The 26,112-nt window shown below is 39.8% G+C and overlaps 1 protein-coding gene across 2 annotated transcripts in view; it reads left to right on the top strand.

The window, feature by feature from the left end:
• TMEFF1 (transmembrane protein with EGF like and two follistatin like domains 1) overlaps positions 1-26,112 on the top strand; it is an 86,319-nt gene that overhangs the window by 56,265 nt on the left and 3,942 nt on the right. For both annotated transcript variants that reach the window (XM_044265253.1, XM_044265252.1), the window contains exons 6-9: positions 267-415; positions 2,667-2,732; positions 16,154-16,277; positions 25,298-25,456. In XM_044265253.1, coding sequence (XP_044121188.1) covers positions 267-415; positions 2,667-2,732; positions 16,154-16,277; positions 25,298-25,456 — 498 coding nt within the window. The remainder of the gene's footprint in view (positions 1-266; positions 416-2,666; positions 2,733-16,153; positions 16,278-25,297; positions 25,457-26,112) is intronic.

Genomic DNA, 26,112 nt, shown 5'->3' with positions numbered 1-26,112 from the left:
GGACATTTGACATCCCTTGATTATTGTATCTAGATATGAAAATTCTGGGGAAACCACTGGATTAATAATATCCAGATGAAATTATCTCCAAATTATCACCTGAAAGAAATTGTTAGCTGAGCGTTCACTTCGCTTAATTTTTTTATCAGTGACTTAAAACAATATATTGACTTCTGTTAACAGCAAGCAGAAAAGAAGAAAGTGAGAAATACAGCACTGTGAAATACTTTTGTTGTAAATATAAGTAATTTTTGTTTTTCCAACAGGTGTGTGTGTAATATAGATTGCAGTGGCTACAGTTTTAATCCTGTGTGTGCTTCTGATGGGAGTTCCTACAACAATCCTTGTTTTGTTCGAGAAGCATCTTGTATAAAGCAAGAACAAATTGATATAAGGCATCTCGGTCATTGCACAGGTAAAATCCATTCTACTCATCCAGAGACCTGTCTTTAATATTCTGTGTCTGAAATCTTATTTGTCATTTAGGTAGTGTTCCATATTTGTAAAATGAGAAGTCTTTGATCTTCTATTTGTTTCTTCTATTACTTTGTATTTTAGAATTTCTTTGTTGTTACTAATTCAGATTTTTTTTTCATTTATTTTCATCTTCTCAAGACTCAAATGATGCTTTTCTGTTGATCAAGTAGTTACTAAGCCCTTCCTAACATAGACTTGTAGATACATTTATAGTTCTTAAAGATTGTCTCAAGTTTATAGTAATGATTATAGCTGTTTAATAGTCAACTTATTTTAATTATAGTAAAACTACAAGCATTACCATATATTCATATTATATTTTTTTCCTAGAGCATAAAAGTTCACTTTGTTTTCACGTTCTCTCAGTAGTTTTTGCCCCTACATATTTTGTACTGTTAGAGATTTTGGTGTGCGGTTATAGAATGTAAGGAAAACTTATTACTTTCAGTTTAAAATTCTTTCTTACCAAGAAAATTCTTTTCTTGCTTTTTGTCATAGTTTAGAGCCACGATGCCAGCTAAGAATTTGTTTTTGTTTTCCATTTCAACTAGAAATATCCAGTCACTAAAGGCAGAACTTCTCAAGTTCCTTAGTAATACACACATATGGGCTAGGATAATGTGTTATTTCCTAGTAACTTAAAACATACAAGAGCCGACACATTGTCATAGACTTGCAGGTCTTTCCTGCTTACAAGGCCCAACCCTCCTGCCTTTTTTGGACTTATTAAGGGGATATGTTTTTATCTAAGCTGAGGGGAAAATGTTGTAAGCCAGAGTTTGGTACTTTTTACTGGTAAGAAATTATTTGTGAAATACAATACTAGGGATTGCAGTATCTCTGCTTTAAGCTACCAGAGAATGCTCAAGAAGCTCCTCAGAGGATTTCCAGGTGCAGATCAGATATGGGTGGGAGAACACACCATTTGCTGATAGAGACCCCTTGTGGGTAGACACTCTACCTAGCCTTGATCTTAAAGTGCATAGTTTGTTTTTCTTTCATAGAGTGGCATTTAGAGCCCAAGTTGAAACAGTAGCTTAGAGAAATAATGCCTTTTATGAAGATCTGGTTCATGATTGAATGGTTCTACTTGCAAATTCAAACTTCAAGTAGGTCAGCCTTGAGAATTTTACTAATTGAAATTGATGCCTATTTAGAATCCTTTGGAGTAGTTGGTCCTTAGCTTTTTTTTTTTTTTTAAAGATTTTATTTACTTATTTGACAGACAGAGATCACAAGTAGGAAGAGAGGCAGGCAGAGAGGAAAGCAGGCCCCCCAGCTGAGCAGAGAGCCCGATGTGGGACTCAATCCCAGGACCCTGAGATCATGACCTGAGCCAAAGGCAGAGGCTTAATCCACTGAGCCACCCAGGCGCCCCTGGTCCTTAACTTTTATCTTGGTCCTTTTGGTAATACTTCCATTCATACCTAATCACACCTTCCCTTTCCTTTCTCACTATGTAGTGGGACGCTGAAGCTTGTGCTTCCAACATGCATTTTTGACATTTTTTTTTTTTTTAAGATTTTATTTATTTGACAGAGAACACAAGTAGGCAGAGAGGTAGACAGAGAGAGAGAGAGGAAGGGAAGCAGACTCTCTGCTGAGCAGAGAGTCCAGTGCGGGGCTTTATCCCGTAACCTCGGGATCATGACCCAAGCCGAAGGCAGACGCTTTAACCCACTGAGCCACCCACGTGCCCCCAACATGCATTTTTGGTTCAGGTACAGTGTTCCCAGTCCAGATACAGTTCACCAGTCTGGGGTCATTTCTATCTAAGTTTTGTCTGATAACAAAGCTGAGATTCCACCTTTATTTTAATCTGATATGTTTCCAGAGAAACAGTGGTAGGAGAGGTAAATCTTGAGATCATTGTCCCTTGAAGAGAGGGCTAATCCTTTGCCTTTAGGGTCTGTGTTATTTTAGCTTGCACAGGGAAGACTTTTTAAGGAGATGACATTTGAGCTGAAATCTAAATGAAGTTAGGTTGTTCATCTTGCAGAACGTGTATATATTTGGGGTGCCTTGAGGCCTGAGATAGAAATGGCACAACAGATGAAGAGAATGCTAGGAAATGTGAGCAAGATAAGTGGACAGAGTTGGGAAGGACTGGAGTATTTGGAATATTTGGGAGCTTCATGGTATGACTTAAACATCCCGTGTGTCTTAATCTGAAAACTTTTCTTTTATAGACACAGATGACACTAGTTTGTTGGGAAAAAAAGATGATGGACTACCATATCGACCAGATGTGAAAGGTACTGAATTCGTGATTTTCCAGATTTCGGCCAACTATTGAAATACGGTCATGAGCTGTCCTTCGTAGTTCTGTTTCCATTATAATGATCATTCCAGCTTTGCTCTCTGTAGCAATACATTATGGAGTATATTATTAATAATATTAAAAAGCTAAGCTGCTTATTCTCAATTTACAGAGTCCTCTCATATATACTTTAATTAAAATTTTGATTGAGATACTGCAGATTCACTTGTAGTTGTAAGATATTACACTGAAAGATCCCTCATCTTTGCTTTTTAAATCCTCTTCACTTCTTTAGAATATACTATTAATGCTTGCCCTCTGTGCACAGGACTTTGATCCTTATTCCCTCTGCCTGGAACTTTTCTCTAACTAATATTCATCCTTTCAGTCTTAGCTTTTCCCTTAGTCATTTCCCTTTGGGAAGTAATCCTTGACCCTAAGTCTAGATTAGGTGTGTCTCTATATACTCTCCAATGCAAACACTTAACCTGCTTTAATTATAATTGTCTTTTTTACTCATCTGTATCCCCCTTTAGGCTCTGAGTTTTGTGAGGACGGGAGACTGTGTCTGCATCTGTCATATTCACTTTTGTATTCCTCACTCTTGGCAGAATGTTTGGCACATACTTAGGTGCTCCATACTTGTCAAAAGAATGTATGAAACTCAAAGAAACTGTAGGATTTATTGGTACAGAGTCTTATATGTAGTAAAAGTCAGAGCAGCAGGGATTGGATTCCAGGTATCTTGACATTAACTCCAGTGCTCTTTGATTTAATATGATTCTTAAACTACTCTGAGGCCTAAGGACCAAGGGGAACATTGAGGCTTTATGAGGCTCTGTCTAGTGAACTGAAGCAGGTCTAGATCATGGGACTCCTAGTTTGAGACTTAAATATAATTGCTCTTTCACACATGCATCTTCTACCCATTTGTTAGGTTATACTAATGGAGAATTGTTTTTAGATGTGTGATCTACCTTTTATGCCTAATTTCGAAAAAAATGTAAAATGAGAATAATAATAGTACCTATCTCATAGTTTTATAAAATTTAAATAATGTAGGGCCTCCTAGGAGCTCAGTCAGTTAAATGTCCGACTCTTGGTTTAGCCTCAGGTCATGATCTTATTGGGGGTGAGACCAAGCACCAAGTTGGGCCCTGTGCTCAGTGGGGAGTCTGCTTGAAGATTCTCTCACTCTCCCTCTGCCCCTGCCCCTCCTTGCATGCTTACTCCCTCTCTCTCTCTTAAATAAATAATCAATCTTTAAAAAATTAAATAATACATGTCAAGCGCTTAGAAACAGTATTGGACATACTCTTAAGTGCTTAATAAATAATAACTTATTATCATTGAAGAATTTGTTATTTTCTTCACTGGAATCCTATCACACCTGAATCATTTATATCCATGAGCTCCTGAAGTATCAGTTTCCTATGTTGATACAAGTGCTGTTTTTAAAATAGAAAATCTCCTGTATTCCCATAGGAGACATAATACATCAGCTGTAGTTTTATTCTCTATACTGTTAGTACATGACCAGAATATGAAGGCTATTTTTCAGTAGGTAGAAACTCATATTTAAGGTAATTTGGGGAATTGTGTATGCCCTAAATACTTGTCTGCCTTTGATAAAACTACAGCGATAATTTGGTGCCTAGGCCACTTTTGAGATACTGAAAATTCTTTATACATAAGAATTGACCTGTAACTCAAATGAAATTAGATCTAATTTATTATGTGCCTACTTTATAGTTGTCGTTTCATCAGACCCTGTTAGTGGGTAGAAAGATACCAAATACATGACATCCATCTTTTAAGAAGCCTTTGGTTTAGTAAGAAATGAATATAACCCTCTAACAAAGTAAAAATTTGTTATTGTTATAAATGTGGTTAAAAGTGCAATGGGAATTCAGAAGAGATTACTATTTGGTGGAAAATTGTGAGGATCTGAAGAACTAACGGAAGAGGTGTCTTAAAAGCTATGTTGTCCTAGGAAATTTAAACTTTATTTGTAGGCAGTGAAGAATCACTAATAGCTTTGAAAAGATAAGGCTGCAAAGTTAACCAGTTGAATGAACAGTGCCTGTCAGTAAGATGGTGCTTATTATTATATATATTGGACTGGAGACGGGAGATCTGTTAGATAGATTCAAAGAGAATAGACTTTGGCTTAGATTAGAGGGATAGAGAGTTTAGATGACTTGGATGATGGTTTCTATTTATAAAACTAAGGATGTTGGGAGGGGAAATGTGTTTGAGGTAAGGTAAGGGAGAAGTTGATGTGGAGGTGAGTAATTTTGGAGTTTGAGTTGCTTGTGGAACTCTCCGGATGGCTTCATTTAGCATAAATTTGCAATCTTCGGAGATTGAGGTGATAGATAAGTGAAGTCCTGAGGATGAGTAAGATAATAGAGCTTCATTGTTTAGACTCTTGCACTCTTGAGATAGGGCTAGGATGACTGAGAAACCAAACCTTTAATTTCATTTCAATTAATTTAAATTTAAATAGCCACATGTGGCCAGTGGCTACTGTATTGGAAAACACAGACATAGAACATATCAAGAGTGGCAGAAAGTTCTGTTAGACGGTACAATTACTACAAAGAAGAGGAGGCTTAGGATGAAGCAGAAACAGGTTCCAGAGAAAATTGAGAATGCTGCAGTGGCACAGAAGCCAATACGGAGGGGTCACATAAAGGTATCAGAGGATAAGCATTGAATCTGAAGACAAGGGAATCATTGGTTATCTCAGAAGAAGGAGTTTCTCTAGTGTTATAAATATGAAATCCAAATTTTGAAAGAGTTGAGAAATGTAGTAGTGGGTAGTAGAAGTCAAAATGTAACTATTCCCCCCCCCCATTTGCTTCTATTTTTTGTCCTCACAATCATTTGTAGGAGGCCTTTAGTACATTTTTGTGTCCCCAGTACACAACCAAGACTAGGTAGGCAGGCAGGCATCTAGGGATGGAGGCTGCAAAGTGAAAAGCAGCAACACAGCACCAACACGAAGCTGGACAAATTGGAAGAAAGTGCTTAGTATGGAAGATTTTTTAAAAGTTGAGCTCTTGGAGAATAGCGCTCCTGAAATGGAATATTTGACTGTCCAGCATGGTGGCTGAATTGGTGCTTTTTTGGGCTATTGGGAAATCTCTCATAAATACTGAAATTGCAGTGTTGGAAGCTGTGTTGTAGTTGTTGAAGCCACGTAGGGTATGATGGTTGAACATGAGGGATGTGGGAGATGGGTATGTGACATTTTAAAAACTTGATTGTAGAAAATTTCACGCGTATATAAACAGAATAGTATAATAAACCCTAAGTTACCCAATACATGCCTTCAGCAGTTTCCAGCATTTTGTCATTCTTATTTTGTCTATATATCACTACCCACTTGATTTTTATTATTCTTATTTTACAGGTTTTTTTGTTTTTTTTGTGTGTTTTTTTTTTTGTTTTGTTTTCTTTTTTTTTTTTGGAGGTCTAATTTCCATTCAGGGAGCTACATGAATGTTAAGGTATCAGTTTTGGAAAATGAATTTTATTGCAGTCTCTAAAATTCCCATCTGCCCAGGAAGTTCCTTTGTTCCATGTGACATTTCGACATGACCACTGTTATCCAAAGGATATTTTCCTACAGCCTAACATCTAACCCTAACACCTTTTTTTACTTCCAAGACTCTCTTGCTTCATTCCTGAGGTTCACTTCACCCCCAGCCCTCATCCCATCTTTGGCCTCATCTTCTCAATAGTCTCTGTCCTCCTGCTGACCAGGGATACCAGAGATACTGAGGTATTGGTATTATTTTTCCCATTTCTTGGTGACTCCCATTTGCACATCTTAATGCAGCTCTTTTGATGTGCCCTTTTAAAAATGGTCTTGATAAAGTCCCCTCGTTGAATGGTAAAACTGAGCCAGTTGCTAAAATCTTGTGGGAAATCTGAGAGTGTATGCTGCGGAGAGTCATGGGGAGGACTTTTAGAAGGCCACCTGGGTGGATGGTGCAGACCCCTAAGAGATGAAGGTCATTGGGAGAGGAGAGTGGAATATGATCTGGAGGTGACAGGGGAAAGTGGAAGGAAAAAGGGATGTAGGAAGTAATGTGATCTTGGTCTATCAGGGAAATGAAAGGCGTGCTTCTAAGGGGATGGTTGAGGAGGTGGATGAGTTTATTCACATCAGAAAATGTGTTTCACTGGGCCGTGTGGAAAGGCTAGGAAAGGAGAAGTGAGGGTTTGTATGGAAAATAGGGGGATTTAGGAATGAGTTAAGAGGTTTTGGTAGGTAGGCTTTTTACCTACCTTTATACCTTTGATGGGGTCTGAGGAGACTGGGGTTAGGGAACGATGTATGGAGGGATATGTTTGTGACGAGGCTTGGGGTGCAGGGTAGTATAGGGGAAACAAGAAAGAATATATTAAATGTTTTAACTGTAGGTATCTGTAGAAATGAGCCCGAGAGTTCCTGGTACAGTGTTGATGTGGTTGTTGTGGCCTCAGCAAATGACCTAGCAGGTGCATGTTTTGGTTGTTAATAGCAACTCCTTATGCTTTATTTGGGTTGTGCATTGATGGACCAGGACAGCCCTCCAGTGGGACATGCCTTTGCAGATAGGCCATCTGGTACTGGGTTTTCTTATAACATCATTGCTTAGAACCAAACTCTCCTTTGTATTTGAAAACACTGCCGCTGGTGGTAGGTTTTGTTTCTGAATGCCTCTGTGGGTGGAAGGAACCACTGGGTGACCGAGTGTTCTCTTTGTATCTCACACACACAAACATTGTTCAGAGACGAGCACTTGCAGCTGTTCACGGAGCCTGTCACTACTTGCCTGAGGGCATTGTTTGGAGAAGACCATTCTGTGTCCAGTTCTTGCTGTGTGAGACTACATCGCTGCTATCGTTTCTGAAACTGTGCTTCCTGATGTCTTGAAGCCTTTTTCCTTTTCCTTTTTGAAGTTAATCTAATTTACGTGGTCTAGAGAGCAGGTGTTTGGACGTTCTGCTTTTGTCCATTTCCTACACATCTCCCAGGGTAGTGTGGTGAGATAATGGTGGGATGGTTCAGAGTTTGCTCTATGGAATCGGACTTGGTCTACACTTAAAGACTATGTGGCTTGCTTTTGCTGAGCCTCAGTGATCATATCTATATAGTGGGGATGCTAATATCTACTGCCTAGGATTACTCTGATTATGAAATGCTGTATCACTGGATTTTTCACTTGGATATATATATATATATCCACTTTCACTGGATATATCACTTGATGTTACTGTGGTGACTGTTGATACTTTTGTTTTCTGTTTCATTGTTGGTACCGGGCTGTGGTCAAAGGTCTCACCATTGGTTAGTCTACCTGTATCTAGATCATGGTTAATGTGGTTCATGGCTATACATCCATTCAGTCGTTATTGCTCGTGTGCCCTTCTGTGTGTCAGCCGCTTTCACATATTTGTGTTAGTATTTGATCCTCATTACAACATGTTATCCTCCTTTTGCAGGTGAAGAAGCTGAAACTGCAAATTTGTGGCTCATGTAGAATAGCAGAGCAAGGTCTAGAATGCAGGCTTTTCTTTTTTTTTTTTTTAAAGATTTTATTTATTTTTATTTATTTATCAGAGGGGTGGGGGGAGAGACCGAGCACAGGCAGACAGAGAGGCAGGCAGAGGCAGAGGGAGAAGCAGGCTCCTGGCCGAGCAAGGAGCCCGACGTGGGACTCGATCCCAGGACGCCGGGACCATGACCTGAGCCGAAGGCAGCTGCTCAACCAACTGAGCCACCCAGGCGTCCCTTTTCTGACTCTAAGCCCTGGTGCTCTTTTTCTTGTATCATAGCTATTCCAGAATTCTCTTCTGCCCTCTTGCTTGCTTTCTTCTCTTACTTTCCTTCAGAACTTTAATGTACTTTCGGCTGTCACCTTGGTGAACCTTTGTTCTCTAGCCTTAATTTAGAGCTTAATCTTAAGCTCTAGTTTCATATATTTGTATGTATTGCCTGGAACATAAAAGGTGCTTAGTAAATACTTTTGGATGACTCTAGTCAGAGATCTAAAAATTTTTTTAAAAGATTTTATTTATTTATTTGACACAGAGAGAGATCACAAGTAGGCAGAGAGGCAGGCAGAGAGACAGAGGGGAAAGCAGGCTCCCTGCTGAGCAAAGAGTGGATATGGGGCTGGATTCCAGGACCTAAGACCATGACCTGAGCCGAAAGCAGAGGCTTAATCCACTGAGCCACCCAGGCGTCCCTAGAGGTCTAAATTTGAACTCAGCTTTACTACATTTTTCTACTGAACCTCCTGTCATTAGGCTCATGTTTAGAGGCTTTTTTTTTTTTTCAATTTTTTTTATTTTGGTGAGATGTATGTAACAAAATTTGCCATTTAAACCATTTTAAGTGCATAGCTCAGTAGTATTAAATGCATTCATGATGTTGTACAACCACAACCATTCATTTCTAGAGCTCTTTCATCTTTTTTTTTTTAATTAAAGATTTATTCATTCAGTTGAGAGAGAAAATACATGCACATGGAGGGAGGAGCAGAGGCAGAGGGAGAGAGAGAATCTGTAAGCAGACTCACCACTGAGTGTGGAGCTGCATGTGGAGCTCGGTCCCATTACCCTGAGATCACGACCTGAGCAAGAGTCAGATGCTTGCTTATATGACTGAGCCATTCAGGGTGCTCCTAAAACTCTTTCATCTTGTCAAATGGGAGCTATACCCAATGAACAGTAGCTTTCCACTTACCCTTCCTCTCAACCCTGTAACTATCATTCTTTTTGTTTCTATAATTTTGGCTACTCTGAGTACCTCCTCCCAGTGGAATCCTACAGTGTTTGTCTTTTCGTGACTGGCTTATTTCAGTGAACATAATGTCCTGGAGGTTAATCTGTATCGTGGCATAAGTCAGAATGTCCAGGGGGCCTGGGTGGCTCAGTTGTTAAGTGTCTGCCTTCAGCTCAGGTTACCATCCCGGCATCCTGGGACAGAGCCCCATGTCAGGCTCTCTGCTCAGCAGGGAACCTGCTTCTTCCTCTCGCTCTGCTTGCTATTTCCCTACTTGTGCTTCCCTCCTTCAAATAAATAAATAAATAAATAAATAAAATCTTAAAAAAGAAAGTCAGAATGTCTTTTTTGAGGTTGAATAATGTTGCATCATATGTATGTACTGCGTCTTGTTTATCCATTCATTCACTGATGGACACTTGTGTTGGCTTCTACCTTTTAGCCGTTATGAATGTTGCTGTGAATATGAGCCGATAGCTATCTCTTTGAGACTCTACTTTCAGTTCTTTTGCATATATCCCCACAAACGGAATTGCTGGATCGTATGAGAATTATATTTTTAATTTTTTGAGGAACCACCATACTGTTTTCCATAGCGGCTATATCATACACTTTCATCAGCAGTGCTCAAAAGTTCTAATTTCTTTGCATGCTTGCCAACACTTAAATATTTTGTTTTGTTTTGGGATAGTAGTCATCCTCATGGGTGTGGGGTGCTGTGTTATGGTTTTGATTTGCATTTGCCTAATGATGTTGAGTGATGTTGAGTATCTTTTGTGTGTCTATTGACCATTTTTTCTTTGAATTCATGCGTATTTTCCTTGGAGGAGAGTCGTTTTGTATAATTCTGTATTAAAAGTAACTTCAAAGGATAGTTCTGTTTGCTAAATGCCTAAAGTACATTGAAGGGGTTAGTGCTGGGCAATGTTTGTAAAGATGGTTATTGCAAAGTATCTAAAGAATGGGACTGGGGAAGTTTGACCTTCAGAAAAAAAATTCTTGGATGGGATTTTTTTTTTTTTAAAGATTTTATTTATTTATTTGACAGAGAGAAATCACAAGTAGATGGAGAGGCAGGCAGAGAGAGAGAGAGGGAAGCAGGTTCCCTGCTGAGCAGAGAGCCGGATGCGGGGCTTTATCCTGAAACCTCGGGATCATGACCTGAGCCGAAGGCAGTGGCTTAACCCACTGAGCCACCCAGGCGCCCCTGTTGGGTGGGATTTATGGGGTAAACAGATAACAGGGAAATCAGTAGATAAGGAGAGATTTCATTCAACATAAGGAACATTTGATAATATTGGAATTAATTGTGTTGAGTTCTTCACCTTTGAAAGTGGTAAATTAGAAACAGGATTTCTGGGTAGTAGCTAAAGGGATTCCTTCATCAGACCAGATGGCCCTCAAAAGCCCTTCTATCTTTGAGTTTTGGAGAGCTCATTTCAAAACACCTTCAAGCTGTATTTATTTTTTCTCTAATATTTATTCCAATGCTAAGCTCTAGCTTAGCTTTTCGTTGCCATAAGTTTGGATTATGTAGTAACTTTCTTTTTTTTTTTTTTTAAAGATTTTATTTATTTATTTGACAGAGAGATCACAGTAGGCAGAGAGGCAGGCAGAGAGAGGGGAAGGGAAGCAGGCCCCCTGCTGAGCAGAGAGCCCGATGCGGGACTCGATCCCAGGACCCTGAGATCATGACCTGAGCCGAAGGCAGCGGCTTAACCCACTGAGCCACCCAGGCGCCCTATGTAGTAACTTTCTAATTGGTCCCCTGATCTTCCTAGTTCCCTTACCTCTTTATCTTGCATGCTGTTACCCAGTTAAATTTTTTAACAGCTTTTTGAGACACAAGTTACATACTGTCAAGTTCACCTGTTTAAAGTGTGCAATTCAATTTTTTAAAATTAAAAAAAGAAGCACCTGGGTGGCCTCAGTCAGTTAACTATTTGCCTTTGGCTCAGGTTATGATCTCAGGGTCCTGGTTCCTCTGGCATTCCCCCTGCTTTTGTTGTCTTGTTCTCTCTCTCTGTCCAATAAATAAGTAAAATCTTAAAAAAATTTTTTTTAAAGTAATCTCTACACCAAACACGGGTTGGAACTCATTGCCCTGAGACCAAGATTTGCATGCTCTACTGGCTGGGTTAGCCAGCACCCTCAATTAAAATTTTTTTTAAGTATATTTAGGATTATACAAGCATCATATCAGAATCAAATTTTACGTCATTTTCATTACCCCAAAAGAAACCTCACTTAGCAGTTACTCCCTATTCCCCCTAACCACCAGATCTTGGCAACCACTCTCAACTATGTAAAACATGGTTTTTGTTGTGTTACTGCCCAGCTAGGAGGCCTTCAGTGTCTTCCTTATCCATATGATTAAGAAAACATTTTGGGGGGCACTTGGGCGACCTAGTTGGTTGAGCATCTGACTCTTGGCTTCAGGTCAGGTCATAATCTCAGGATTGTGAGTTCAGGCTCTGTGTCTGGCTCCATTCTTAGTGGGGAGTCTGCATGAGATTCTCTCCTTATTCTACTCTTAAATCAATCAATCAATCAATCAATCTTTAAGAAAACATTTCTCACCTGGAGTTCCTGTTTTTCCATAATCTGATTTCAGCTCGTTTTTCCAATTTTGACCTACACCCTTCCCCAGTTTGAATATCCAGCTCTTGCTGTTTCTTGCTTCTTCTCATCTGTTTCTTGTTCTTTTTTTTTTTTTTTAATATTTTATTTATTTATTTGACAGAGAGAGATCACAAGTAGGCGGAGAGGCAGGCAGACGTGGGGGGGAAGCAGGCTCCCCGCTGAGCAGAGATCCTGATGCGGGGCTCGATCTCACGACCCTGAGATCATGACCTGAGCCGAAGGCAGAGGCTTAACCCACTGAACCACCCAGGCGCCCCTGTTTCTTGTTCTTATTGAGAATGCTGTGTGCATTCCTTTTGGTTTCCACTCTTCTTCCTTTTGGTTCCACTAGCTTCCTTTTGGTTTCTACTGTTCTATCTGAATAAATCTGTATATGCTTTGAGAGCTAACTTAAGTCCTGCCCTTTCTGTGAATTTTTCCCTGAGTGATATCACTTACAATGAGTTCTTTTTTAAGCTTGAACTTCCCATAGCACCCCCTATTATAAACCCTTCTTTTACATTTAATTGTTGACTCTCTTGTGGGAACTCTTCTGTTGTGGTTTTCAGTTTTTTTGTGTGTGGATGTTGATTCCCTGAATTGATTATAAGCTTCTTAGAAGCAGGGACTGTGGGGGCGCCTGGGTGGCTCAGCGGGTTAAAGCCTCTGCCTTCAGGACCTTCAGGACCTCTGCCCAGGACCCTGGGATCGAGCCCCGCATCGGGCTCTCTGTTCAGTGCAGATCCTGCTTCTCTCTCTCTCTTTCTCTCTGCCTGCCTCTGTGCCTACTTGTGTTCTCTGTCAAATAAATAAAGTCTTAAAAAAAAAAAAAAGAGGCAGGGACTGTGTATACTTTTTCTTTATATCTTCTGTAGCTTAGTTGAGCGTATGGTTGTGCACAAAAATAGTATGTAAGAATAATGGAATGACTAGAGGCAGCACTGAGCAGAATGCTTAATTTTTTTTAAAGCCCTTTTTTTTTTTTTTTTTTTTAGATTTTATTTATTTATTTGACAGAGAGAGATCACAAGTAGGCAGAGCAATCGGCAAGGTGGGGGGGGTGCAAGCTCCCCACTGAGCAGAGAACCTGGGACTCCATCCCAGGACCCTGAGATCATGACCTGAGCCTAAGGCAGAGGCTTAACCCACTAAGCCACCCAGGTGCCCCAGAATGCTTCATTTGAATTCTGTGACAACCACAGACTTTAGTCTACTGGACCTGTCCATGTTTTTACCAACTGAGCTATCTGCGTTCACACATGTCCATGTTTTTAGGTGGCTTTGCTTTGCCTAGAGCCTGATACCACATTCCGTCATTAATTCATTCAGTAAATGCTACTGGTGCTGTACTTTGTTTACTCATTTTTCAAAACCCTGTTTTGGATTTAGTTAACTTTCTCTTATTGCTGTGATGTAGCTGGATTCTCTGATAGCCTTAGTTCTGCATCATTCTTGAAATCTCCTGCTGTTTATAGGACTTTCTTTTGGTCGATTAGTACATTACCACAGCCTCTATAGACCTATACAGTACCATTATTATACGGACTATAAGATATTATTATTATAGGTTGGTGTATAACCTCAGTCTCTATAGTCCCATTATTATGTACTTTGTGGTCTAATACACCATGAAAATATCATGTTCTGAGAAGTTGCAGGATGATGAGTGCTATGGGAGACCGTTGTATACAACGGTATGGGTTGATTGCAAATGCAGAATAGCACTTTTAATTTGAAACCATAGCCAGAAAAGTACTATGTTCTCAGTGTTAGGAGTTATACAGAAATGAATAATAAAAATGTCTAGATTCTTAAGGAGCTCACAGTCTCATGGTACACACTGAGTTTAAAAACCCAAAAGGTTCTAAGACAGTACGATGAGTATTGTAGTGGAGAAGTGGGTGCTTAGGATGATAGCCGCCCTGAAGTAGGGTATGATTTCTTCTGCTGTGGCAGAATTATAGTTTGGGAGCTGGAGGAGACTTTATGAGCCCTTTGAGGATAGGATATTTTTCTGTCCCCAGCACCTAGCACAGTATCTGGAATATGGAAGGTAATTAATAAATGATAAATGAATAATCATCTATACTGTGTTGTCTTGCATGGTAGATATTGAGTACTTGAAACATGGCTAGTTGGAATTGAGATGTGCTGTGTTAAGAGCTCACCAGATTTTAAACTTATTTAAATATGACAATGTGTGTAAAAAAAAAAATCACAGTTTTTTATATTTATTATATATTGAAATGATACTTATTTGATGTATTAGATTAAATATGTGATTAAAATCAGTTTACATATTTCTTTTTACTTTTAAAAAATACAACTACTAGAAAATAAAAAATTACGCATGTCTTATATTATGTCAGACAATGCTGATCTTTCTCAACTGCCTTAGACAATGTGATTTGACCACGGTCACGAAGAGCAGAGGTACCTTAAAATTGAGAATTTACATGTTGAATTTCTTGACTTCTGGTTCAGTTTTCTTTATAGCCCTAAATTAGTACAATGTAAATACATAAATTTTGAGGTTAAAATGACATCAGTTTGGTCTTATCAGGATTCCTGATAAGGTCTTACAGGATCCCTGTAATCCTCTCAAAACTACGGGAAGTACAGGTTCTGTTACGATTCTGACTTTACAGTTATGAAATCTCAGTCTTAGGGTGGTATACTCAAGGTCACATAGCTAATAATGCACAGAATTTAAGCTAGAACTGTGAGAAACCGATAGGAACCTGGGGATTTTTCCTACATAAGGACAGGCCTATAAACGTTGGGGACTCTTGAATTCATAGAGCTGAGAATGAATGTATTAATGAATATCCCCCCCCCGAAAAAGTTTAAAAATCCATTGCAGAATGCGTGGGTATATGGATGAATATGTGCTTATGCAAGTACATGAGAGACAGAGACAGAGGGTTTGGGGGGAAAGAGAGGGATAAGAGAGAATGAATGCATGAAATTAATTTTGAAGACTGGGTCCTCATGCTTCCATCTTTCCTGCTTCTTGTATCTTTCTTTCCTGATTTTCTTCCCCTTTTTTTTCTTTTCTTTTCTTTCTTTCTTTTTTTTTAAGAGGGAAGAGGAGGTGGGAGGGAGGGGCCGAGGGAAAGTGAGAAAGAGAATCCCAAGCAGTCTCCACCCCCAGCCCAGAGCCCTACGTGGGGCTCACTGTCAGGACCCTGAGATCATGACCTGAGCCAAAACTGAGTCAGATGCTCAACCAAACTGATCCACCCAGGCACCCTCTCTTCCCATTTCTGACGTTGAAATTACTTATCAGACTCCCATTTTCTTCATTCAACTCAGTTCAGTTCCAATCAGTATACCTAAGTCTGAACAGATGTGTATCAGCATGGTTATAATGGTTCTCTTTGGGTTTCAGGTGACTTAAAATTCTGTTTGTTCTCTGTGTCATTTGACTTTTTAATGCAATAACATATACAAAGAAAAACCAGATTTAAAAAACAGCAAATATATTTTCATGTGAAAGAAAAAAATCAATATGCTTAATAGTTTTCATTCCAAAAATAAACCTTTCACCCTAAAATTTCAGAGTCCCATAACTTCCTTTCTGCCATTCCATTCTTTTTTACTTCAATTTCATAGTCCCCAGGTGAATTAGAGTTAAATCTCCAAAGGCCAGTGCTGTAATATACTATCTCTTGGTCATGGAGATGAATTTTCTTGTAGAGGTAGCATTTATTTCTTTAGCCAAGATGTTTTTTTTGGGGGGGGCAGATTTTTTGTAAACAGTAGTACCTCAGGGTGGTCATACCTCAGGGTGGTCATATCCTGCAACTATTTTTAAATACTTTGACTCTAAACAGACTGCTGTGTTTATGTCAGAATGAGATCTCAGTTCTTACTAGACCCCAATCTGGGCTTCTGGTAATTTCTTTTCCAAATTACCTTGCAAATTTATTTATTGTCAGAACTTTGAAAAGTCCCTATTTTTCAGTTTGCTTTTCACTGTTTATTGACCTAGTTTATGTTCTTTTAAGATGCTAGTGATCAAAGAGAAGATGTGTATATTGGAAACCACATGCCCTGCCCTGAAAACCTCAATGGTTACTGCATCCATGGGAAGTGTGAATTCATCTATTCGACTCAGAAGGCTTCTTGTAGGTAGGTGAACACCTCCAGGTCAGAGGTGAGGAATTTTTTCCTTCAGTCACTGCTCTGTAGAAAGCAATGAATTACGGATTAAATATTACCAAAGAGTAATAATTATTTGCACTTGAGTCAAAAAATAAATTAGTGGCATCATTTGGAAAGCACTGATAAGTATAGTATGCAAAATCAAAACCAGATGTCATATTAGGGTTTTAAGATTGTGGACTTAACATTTTTAATACATTTTTTTCATATAAAAATATGCCATATTCCAGCACTATTTTGGTTCAGGCAATCTGTCACAAGGTGATTTAGGGACTAAAGAATGTGTTAAGAACAGAGAACATGTAACTCAAATAAAACATAACACTAAAATAGATTTCTAAAAATAAGGGAATGGGGATGTGGAACCAGGTGTGAGGAGAGAAGTGGAAATGGGAAAGGTGTAAATCGTCAACTGTCTGATGCCAGAGAGGTTCTGCGACTCGTTCAAGGTCAGCAGCAGCAAAACTAGATCTCAGATTTCCTGACTCTCAGCCTAACGATTGTAATGCTTTTTGCTGTTCTGTGTCTGTTTGCTGGTAGCCCTTCTTGCTGTTGCTGTGAGCTGATCCTCTACCTCCTGTCGGTCTCCTTAGCCGGCTAATGTTTCCACAGATGAGGGGAGATTGCTGTCATTCTGCTCACTCCTGCCTCCTGCAGTTGGGCCAGAATCCTTTTTTCTCTTTCTTAGTCGAAACATCAAAACATGAAAAAATACTGTTCTTTTGTTCTGTCAGCCTATAAGCCAGTGGATCTTTCTCTCCAGAAAGTGAAAGAAAGCTGTTTGAAATCAGGTCTCCTGGTCCCTCTACCCTTAGCTCCCTTCTCCTGGCTTTTTCATCTTCCTCCTCTCCTCCTGCTTAAAAAATAAAACAAAAATACTATACCCTGTTAATGATTAAACAATTCTTTATTAAGCTTTTGACTTTTTCTTGATCAAAAGTGCCCTTTGACTTCAGGGGAGCTATCACTCTGCTCCCACCTCCCCTTTCTTGACTGTTAAAGAAACACAGCTGTACAGAGGGGAGCAGGCCAGTTTTAAAACAAAATCATTTGGGGGAGTCCTCATATCCGTCCCACGTGCATGCATATCTTGATAGAAGTTCAGATCGTGATGTTCTCTTAGGATAGGGCATCTTTCAGGATACCTAAAAGTGAAGGATGAGAGAGGCCGATGTCCTATTAGTGAAGTGATACCAGGTCACTTTGCAGCATTTATTTTTCCAGTAATTGACAGTCAGACGATTGAATGGTATAAGCTGTTAAAGGCTTTGGGAGCAGGTCCACCAGATGGGCCAGTTCTTGTCTGTGCCCTTAAGAAGTTAAATGTTTAAGCCTCATTTTCTCATTTCTAAAATTGTAATAATAATACCTACCTCCTAAAATTGTTGCTAAATTTAAATTGTTGCTAAAACTAAGTGAGATAATATATGCAAAGTGCTTAGCACAATATCTGGTCTTCCTTATACATTTAATAAATAGCAGTTAATGTTAAGAGGTTGTAAGTGTTGTTTGGTTAGGGATTCTGTTTTGCTAACCCTGTCTTCCCAGTGTCTAGGGTGGGGCCTGGCCCATTAGCTACTTAGTAACTATTTTTTGAATGCATGTAATGATGATCAGTTTTTCCTTATTCTCCAGACTAGAGATGTTTTTTAAATGCCAGAGAATCTCTTTTCTGCACTCTTGTACCTCCTAAAAAGCAAGTAGATCTTTTTCTTTGTCTCAGCATTTACAAAGTCTGCAAGAATCAGGTCATAACATCACGTGTGCTTCGACTAGTAGGTGGATGTGTTTGGGTAGCAGGAAGCAGGCAGGGATGAACAGCCGTTAGCCACAGTCCTATTGTTAGGTTAGAATTTTCTAGCATTATCCCACCATTAATTTGTTTGTTTACTTTTTTTTTTTTTAAGATTTTATTTATTTATTTGAGAGAGAGAGACAGTGAGAGAGAGCATGAGCGAGGAGAAGGTCAGAGAGCGAAGCAGACTCCCCATGGAGCTGGGAGCCTGATGTGGGACTCGATCCCGGGACTCCAGGATCACGCCCTGAGCCGAAGGCAGTCGTCCAACCAACTGAGCCACCCAGGCGTCCCTGTTTGTTTACTTATTACTTACTTTATAGCCAATTCTTCCTGGCCCTTGGGTCTCAAATTCAAGTATGACAGGGACCCAGGGATCTAGGCTTCCAAAAAACCCACCATTTGGTAGAGGAGACTAATAATAAAGCAGTTAAAATATAATATGAAAAATGCTGCCATACATAGATAGATATACACGAGATGATTTGGGACTTCGGACGAGGAATTTCAGCTCGAGGAGAGCGAGCTACATGGTCAGAGGAGGGTCAGGTCTTACACAGGATCATTTGTGCCACCCCAGGAGCTTGCCCTTTATTTGAAACGTAGTAAGAAGGCACTTAAGGATTTTGGTTAAGGAAGTTGTGATCAGATCCGAAAGCTATTCTGGTGGTTTTGTGGAAAATGGATCAGGAGACTGAATGTCAGTAAGGAGTGAGAACCTGAACTAAGGAAAGGAGTTGGAGTTTCACTGAGTTTGGCAGATGAACTGCAGAGAAAAGACACGGTGATTCAACCCCTAGGTTTTGGTGACCGGTTGGGTTTGTGGGGGAGCTGATGGAGGGTCATGGGAAGGAGGAGTCAGGAGTGTCCCTTGGGTTTCTGGCTGAGGCAGAATTGAGTGGAGAAAGGGAATGGGAAGAGGGAAGAGCTTTAGGGGGAAATGATGTTCAGTGTAGTATGCTTGGTCTCGAATGCCTGTGGGGGATCCACTTACAGGTGTCTAGTAGGCTGCGGGATATATATTGGTTTGAGAATTCAAGTGACAGATGCGGGTTAGAGGCATACGTGCGGGATTCTACCTAGCATATACCTCGCAGCTCCTACCCAGCCAGCTTCCATGCCTCTAGGCCTCCAGTTTATTGATCATGGCACCTGTGTCCTCGCCCCTTGCACGTCTTCATCCCCTCCTTATTCATCTTAAACTCCGTGGCTGGTCATGGTAGTTCCTCTCTTGCTTTATCATACTCACTTGACAAAACTCTAATCCTGATTCATGCCTTCCTGCCTGCTGTATACACATACAGCTGAACTGCCTACATGGCAGTTGTTGAAAAGCACACCACCTGGTTAAGGCGTCTCCCTGACATTTATACTCAAAGCAGGGCCTATAGGCTGCCAAGTTGGCCTTCTGACCTGCAGTCCATTCATTCTCCTTCTGTCCTAGATGACAGCTTTCTACGGTCACCCTTCTCTTCAGATTGTCAGTACCCCCCTCATCCTTAGCTGACCATCTTGTTTCTGAGTTCACTGAGAACACTGAAGCAATATGAAGAGAACTCAGACTTTTTACTCTGCCCTCCCAGAAATACTCCCCTCTTTCCTGTGTTCCATATATTTTAATGTATATAATATGTAATATATGTAATATGTAATTTATATGTATTTATATTTATATACTTTTTTATATGTATAATTATAAATTTATTTATATTTTCATTTCTTCTCTCTTGGGGAAAAACCCTCACTGTCCTACCAGCGACCATCCCATTTCTTTTCTTTGTAGAACTTAAAAGAGTTGCCTTCACTCTGTCTCCACCTCCTTAATTTCCGTCTCTCTTGAATCCACCCGAGTAAGCTTTTCAACAACCAGTAGCATTTGATATGGTTGATTGCTCCCTCCTGTGTGATATGTATTCGTCACTTGGCTCTTAGGGATTGCATTCTCTCTCTGTTTTCTGCTGTCTCGCTGGCCATTCTTTTGCATCTTCTTGACTGGTTCCCGTTTGTTCCCTGACCTCTCTCAGTGTTGGAATGCACCAAGGTCTAGTTCTGGTCCTCCTCGTTAGTGATGCCATCCAGCCTTAAAGCTTTGCATGATATAGGCTGATGATGCCTACTTTACATAAGTCCCAGACCTCTCTCCTCAACTTGAGACTCATAGATTCATAGACTCATAGACTCTCCCTCCTTGATGTTTTTGCATGGATGTCTTGACTCATCAATTTCAGCAGGACCTAAGATGATCTCCTGATCTGCCTTCCCTCCCCTAAACCTGCTCTACCTGCAGCCTTCTTCATCTCTGTTAGTGTCAACTCCCCCTTTTCCTTTGCTTAAATAAAACACCTCTAATACATCTTTGACTTCTCTCTCTCTCTCATACTCTGTACCCAGTCAGTTGAGAAATCCTATTATCTCTATTTAGAATATATCCAGAATTTGAGTTTTTCTCAAGATTGCCACTGCTATTCCTAGTCTGGGTTACCATTTTTTTCTCCCGGGCATTACTGCAACAGCCTCCCGGATTGTATCCTATAGCTCTTACTCAACACAGCAGCTGGGTGGAGACTTTTCAGATGAAAGTCAGTTCATGTCATATCTCTGCTAAAAACTTCCTGGTGGCTCCTTCATGTCACCAAGTGCAGAAGCCCTATACGTCTTGGCCCCTTCACCTCTCCATCTTGGTCCCCTTCTTCCCTTCAGCTTGCTGCTCCATGCCAGCTACACTTGCTATTCTTTTCTTTTTTTTTTTTTTTTTTTTATATTTTATTTATTTATTTGAGGAAGAGAGCGAGCATGAACAGGATGGGGTTTTGGGGAGGGAGGGGCAAGGGCAGGCAGAGGACGAGGGAGAAGCAGACTCTCCACTGAGCAGGGAGCCCAACGTGGGGCTTGATCCCAGGACCCTGGGATCATGACCTGAGTCAAAGGCAGATGCTTCAAGTGTGGGGGCGCCCCCATACTTGCTATTCCTGGACACGCCATGTCTTGTGCTTCCTCCTTAGGGTCTTTGCACAGACTCTTCCTTTATCTGCTGTGTTCTGTGTTCTCCTTCCTGTTGTCCACATGGCAGGCTTCCTCAACTCTTTCATGTCTTCGCTTACATGTCATCTTCTTTTTTTTTTAAAGATTTTATTTATTCATTTGTCAGAAAGAGAGGGAGAGAGAGCGAGCACAGGCAGACAGAGAGGCAGGCAGAGGCAGAGGGAGAAGCAGGCTCCCTGCCAAGCAAGGAGCCCTACGTGGGACTCAATCCCAGGACGCCGGGATCACGACCTGAGCCGAAGGCAGCTGCTTAACCAACTGAGCCACCCAGGCGTCCCTCACATGTCATCTTCTTAACGAAGACTACCCTGTCCATCTTGTTTAAAATTGCAACCTTCCCTTCTTGGCCTATAACTGGCACTCATCATTTCCCTTTACTAACTCTCCTGTCTCTCTTTGTGTAGTCCCATCAACCTCTAAGAATACCATTTAATTTACTTATCAATGTTTATGGACCCTCCCTCCCCCAATTAGAGGTTAACCAGATCAGGAGTCTTCATTCGTTTTACTCACTGATGTATCCCAAATACCCACTACAGTACTTGGCATGTGTCAGAAGCTCAGTAAATGGGTGAGTGGATGAATCAGCCCATGAGGCATGGTGGTGAGTGAGATGACTATGGACAGTGTGTGGCATGAAAGAGTAGAAGGTGTAGAGGACCAAATGCCTGGATCTGTCTTTAATCAGTAACGGAAGAAGTAGTAAGAACCTAGAAGTCATTACTTCAGGTATTTGGAGAGTATAACCCGAAAGTCAGTTGTAGAAAATAATATCCGAAGAGGGTTGCCTGAATAATACATGGCTTATACATTCTTTCTGATATTCTGATTTTAATCTTTGGATTAAGCTAAACTGTCAGAGAACTTCATATCCAGGACACTGTTACAGCTCCCCATGGAGCTGTTTTTATTTTATTGAGCTTTGACTTTTCACCATTAGCCTACCACAAAAGGCATTATTTTAAAAATCCTGTAAGATTTCATTACATTTTTGAATTTATTACAGCTATATTATTGAGGTTGATGTTCTCTGTATCAGAAAGTTCCCTGTTTAAATCAGGACCAATGAGACAAAGTCCCCTTGAATCTACTAATGATAGTCACTGTGGTTGTTTTGAACAACTGGTTTGATTTTATTTTGTGGAGTTTGTGTTTTATGTTAATGATTTTTCCACTTTCTTGTTTTCATTTTCTTTTTCATTCTTTTTTAAAGATTTTATTTATTTATATGAGAGTGTGTGTGTGTGTGTGTGTGTGTGTGTACGTGAGCAGGGGGAGAGACAGAGGGAGAGGGAGAAGCAGATTTCCTTCTGAGTAGGGAAGCCTACACGGACCTCGATCCTAGGACTTCAGGGTTAGGACATGAACAGAAGGCAGATGCCTAACTAACAGAGCCACGCAGGTGCCCCTCTTCTTCTTCTTCTTCTTCTTCTTCTTCTTCTTTTTTTTTAAACCAGTGGTTTTTAGTATTTAGTATTTTTTTCAGTTTTGTAGTCACCACAGTCAGTTTTAGAACATTTCATCACCTCCAGAAGAAACTCTGTGTCCTGTAACTATTACTCCCAAATCTCCCTGTTCCCCTCAGTTTTAGACAATCACTAATCTATTTTGTCTCTATCGATCTGCCTGTTGTAGACGTTTCATTTAAGTGGACTTGTAGAACGTGGTCTTCAGTGTCGTCTTTCACCTAACATCATGTTTTCAAGGTTTATCCATGTTGTAGTGTGTCCGTGCTTTATTCCTTAAGACCATGTTTTGTGATCTGCTTACCAATTGATGAATATTTGGGTTGTTTCCACTTTTTGGCTATTAATGAACAATGTTGCCCTGTATCATTGTTTGCAAGTTTTTGTGTGGACTTGTGTTGCTTTCAGTTGGGGAAGTGTCTCGGAACGGAATTGTTGGGCCAAATGGTAACTCTGGGTTTAACTTTTTTTTTTTTTAAAGATTTTATTTATTTATTTGCCAGAGAGAGAGAGAGAGGGAGAGAGAGAGCGCGCGCAAGCGAGCACAGGCAGACAGAGTGGCAGCAGAGGCAGAGGGAGAAGCAGGCTCCCGGCCGAGCAAGGAGCCCGATGTGGGACTCTATCCCAGGATGCTGGGATCATGACGTGAGCCGAAGGCAGCTGCTTAACCAACTGAGCCACCCAGGCGTCCCTGGGTTTAACTTTTGAGGACTGCCAGACTGTTCTCAAAAGTGCGTTGGCCATTTTTCATTCTCTACACTATCTTTGCCAACAGATACTATCTGACTTTTTGATTCTAGCCATTCTAGTGGGTATTGAGTGGTATCTTATTGTGGTTTTGATTTGCATTTCCATGATGACTTACGATGTTGCTATCTTTTCATGGGCTTATTTACCATTTGTATATCTTGTTTGGAAAAAAAAATGTCTATTCAGATCATTGTAATGATTTGCCCATTTTGTAATTTTTTCTTCTTTTTATTAATGAGTTTGTAATAGTTATTAATGTAATGTATTCTAGATACAAGTCTCTAACCAGATAAATAATTTGCAAAAATGTTCTCCTGTTCTCTTGGTTATCTTTTCAGTTTCTTAATAGTGTCCTTAAACACAAAAGATTTTAATTTTGATTTAGTCCAGTTAAACTGTTTTGTTGCTTGTGCTTTTGGTATCCTATCTAAGAAATCACTGCCTAATCCAGGTTATGAGGATTTACTTCTTTTTTCCCTAAGAGTTTTATAGTTATAGCTCTTATATTTAGGTCTGTGATCCATTTTGAATTATTTTTTTAGTGTATGTTGTGAAGAAAAGGCCCAGCTTCATTCTTTCACATGTGGATGTCCAGTTGTCCCAGCTGCTTTTGTTGACGAGATTATTTTTTCTCCTTGAGTGGTCTTTGCACCCTTGTTAAAAGTCAGTTGATGGGGGCGCCTGGGTGGCTCAGTCATTAAGCATCTGCCTTTGGCTCAGGTCATGATCCCAGGGTCCTGGGATCGAGCCCCGCATCAGGCTCCCTTCTCAGTGGGGAGCCTGCTTCTCCCTCACCCTCTGCTGCTCTGCCTGCTTGTACTCTCTCACTTTCTCTGTCAAATAAAAAAATAAAATCTTAAAAAAAAAAAAATCAGTTGACCATAGATATATGGGTGTATTTCTGGGCTCTCAATTACATTCCGTGGTCTGTAAATCTATCTTACTACTTTTTCTTTTTCTTTTTTTTTTTTTTTGTCCGCTAGTAAACTTAGAACTCAATGTGAAACTTTCTGGCAACTGTATATGAATCTCAGGCATGGGGATTAGAGGACTCACATCACCCCTGGCTTCTTATTTTCCTACTCCCAGGTTTCTTTATGTGTGTTCTATTAAAAAAAATATATATATATATTTTAAATGAAGTGTGGGATGTAAATAACTGCGCTACCCTTGCATTTCAGAGGTTTTATTAATCAGGTCTTACTGAAGGCTGGCTAATTTATACATTACACTTCTGTCAGCTAAAACATGTGAAATTTCTGTTAAATATCTTAAATGTTTCCCCCTGTCAAATTATTATCATCAGCTGATGTTGTTGCCTTTTTATTTACTTTTACTTGGAATTCAGATAATTTCTAAGATTAGCACCTACTTGGTTCTGTTTCTGTCATTAATAATCTATTTTTCTTTCCCCTTACATCTTAAATGATTATATTTAATGTATGCTGAAAGTGTGTTGAATATAATTTGGTGCTGTATGTTCAGAGAACTGTAAATGTTTATACCTATTTATTCAGCCATCCCATTTCCAAGTACCTAGCCTAAGGAATAACACTAAATATAGAAACGCACACACTCAACAAATGTTTGCCATACCTCATTCATGATTGTGAAAAATGGAAGATGACTGACGTGTCTTAGAGTGAGGAATAGAGGTTAGCTATATTATAGCTACTGAATGTACTATTAAGTACTATTTTTTAAATGAAGATAATAAAGACCATTCAGTGACTTTAAAATTAATGTGCTGTAATGATGGATAAAAGAAGCACTATGTGAAATAGACGTATTGAATAGAGTTTAAAGAAATACGCAAATGGCAGTGGTTTTTCAGGATAAATTTATCATTCTTTTATTTGTTTTTAATTTTAAAACCTAGGATTATTGAAATTTGCAATTCTCATAGGAATCTTTCTCCCCTCCCCCCCTTTCAGATGTGAATCTGGTTACACTGGACAGCACTGTGAAAAGACGGACTTTAGTATTCTCTATGTTGTGCCAAGTAGGCAAAAGCTCACTCATGTTCTTATTGCAGCCATTATTGGAGCAGTACAGATTGCCATTATAGTAGCGATTGTCATGTGCATAACAAGGTAGGTAATGACCTAAGAAATACCAACCTTTAATTAGAAGTGGGTAGCTGTTCAAAATGATAGGTGCTTTAGGTCCTCCAGTCTATTCGGAAGAAAATCCTAGGGTCGGTTGTCTAAGGTTTCTATGTAGGTCTAACCACTCCTTATCTTGCTTCTTTAGAATATGTGCAAGAACTCATTCTCAGGGTTCCAGGTATAGCTGGGCTGTAGGCAGAGGGAGAATGAGAAGATTCAGTTGCATAGAGGAATTTAGGGATCTTAGAACTGCACTCAGGGATGACAATGGTAGTAGCAGAAGGACCACGCCAAGATTTTTAAAGCTCTGGGGAACCGGGAGGTGTTTTTTTATGCCCTAAGAATATACTTTTATCTGTAGTAAATGTAGTAAGAAAGGATGAATCTAGAGATGAAAGAAAACTGTTTTTCTTATTATGTCTTAACATTACTTCATTTTCTGAAATACAGTCATAAGTCATCTGTAAAATTCTCCATCATAACTAAAACCATTGGCATTTATCATAACAGAACTCCAAATTAAAAGACGTATTTGGATACAGTAGGCATAAAATGGGTGTTTTCCAAACTGAGTGGAAATGTGTAAGTCAAAAATGAACTGGGCCCCAGAAAAGTCAAACTAAAGCCCGTTCATATTGTCT

This window comes from Neovison vison, chromosome 9 (genome assembly GCF_020171115.1).
Source record: "Neovison vison isolate M4711 chromosome 9, ASM_NN_V1, whole genome shotgun sequence".
Lineage (NCBI taxonomy): Eukaryota > Metazoa > Chordata > Mammalia > Carnivora > Mustelidae > Neogale > Neogale vison.
The sequence above is the reverse complement of the archived record's forward strand: the minus strand, read 5'-3'. Positions and strand labels throughout refer to the sequence as shown.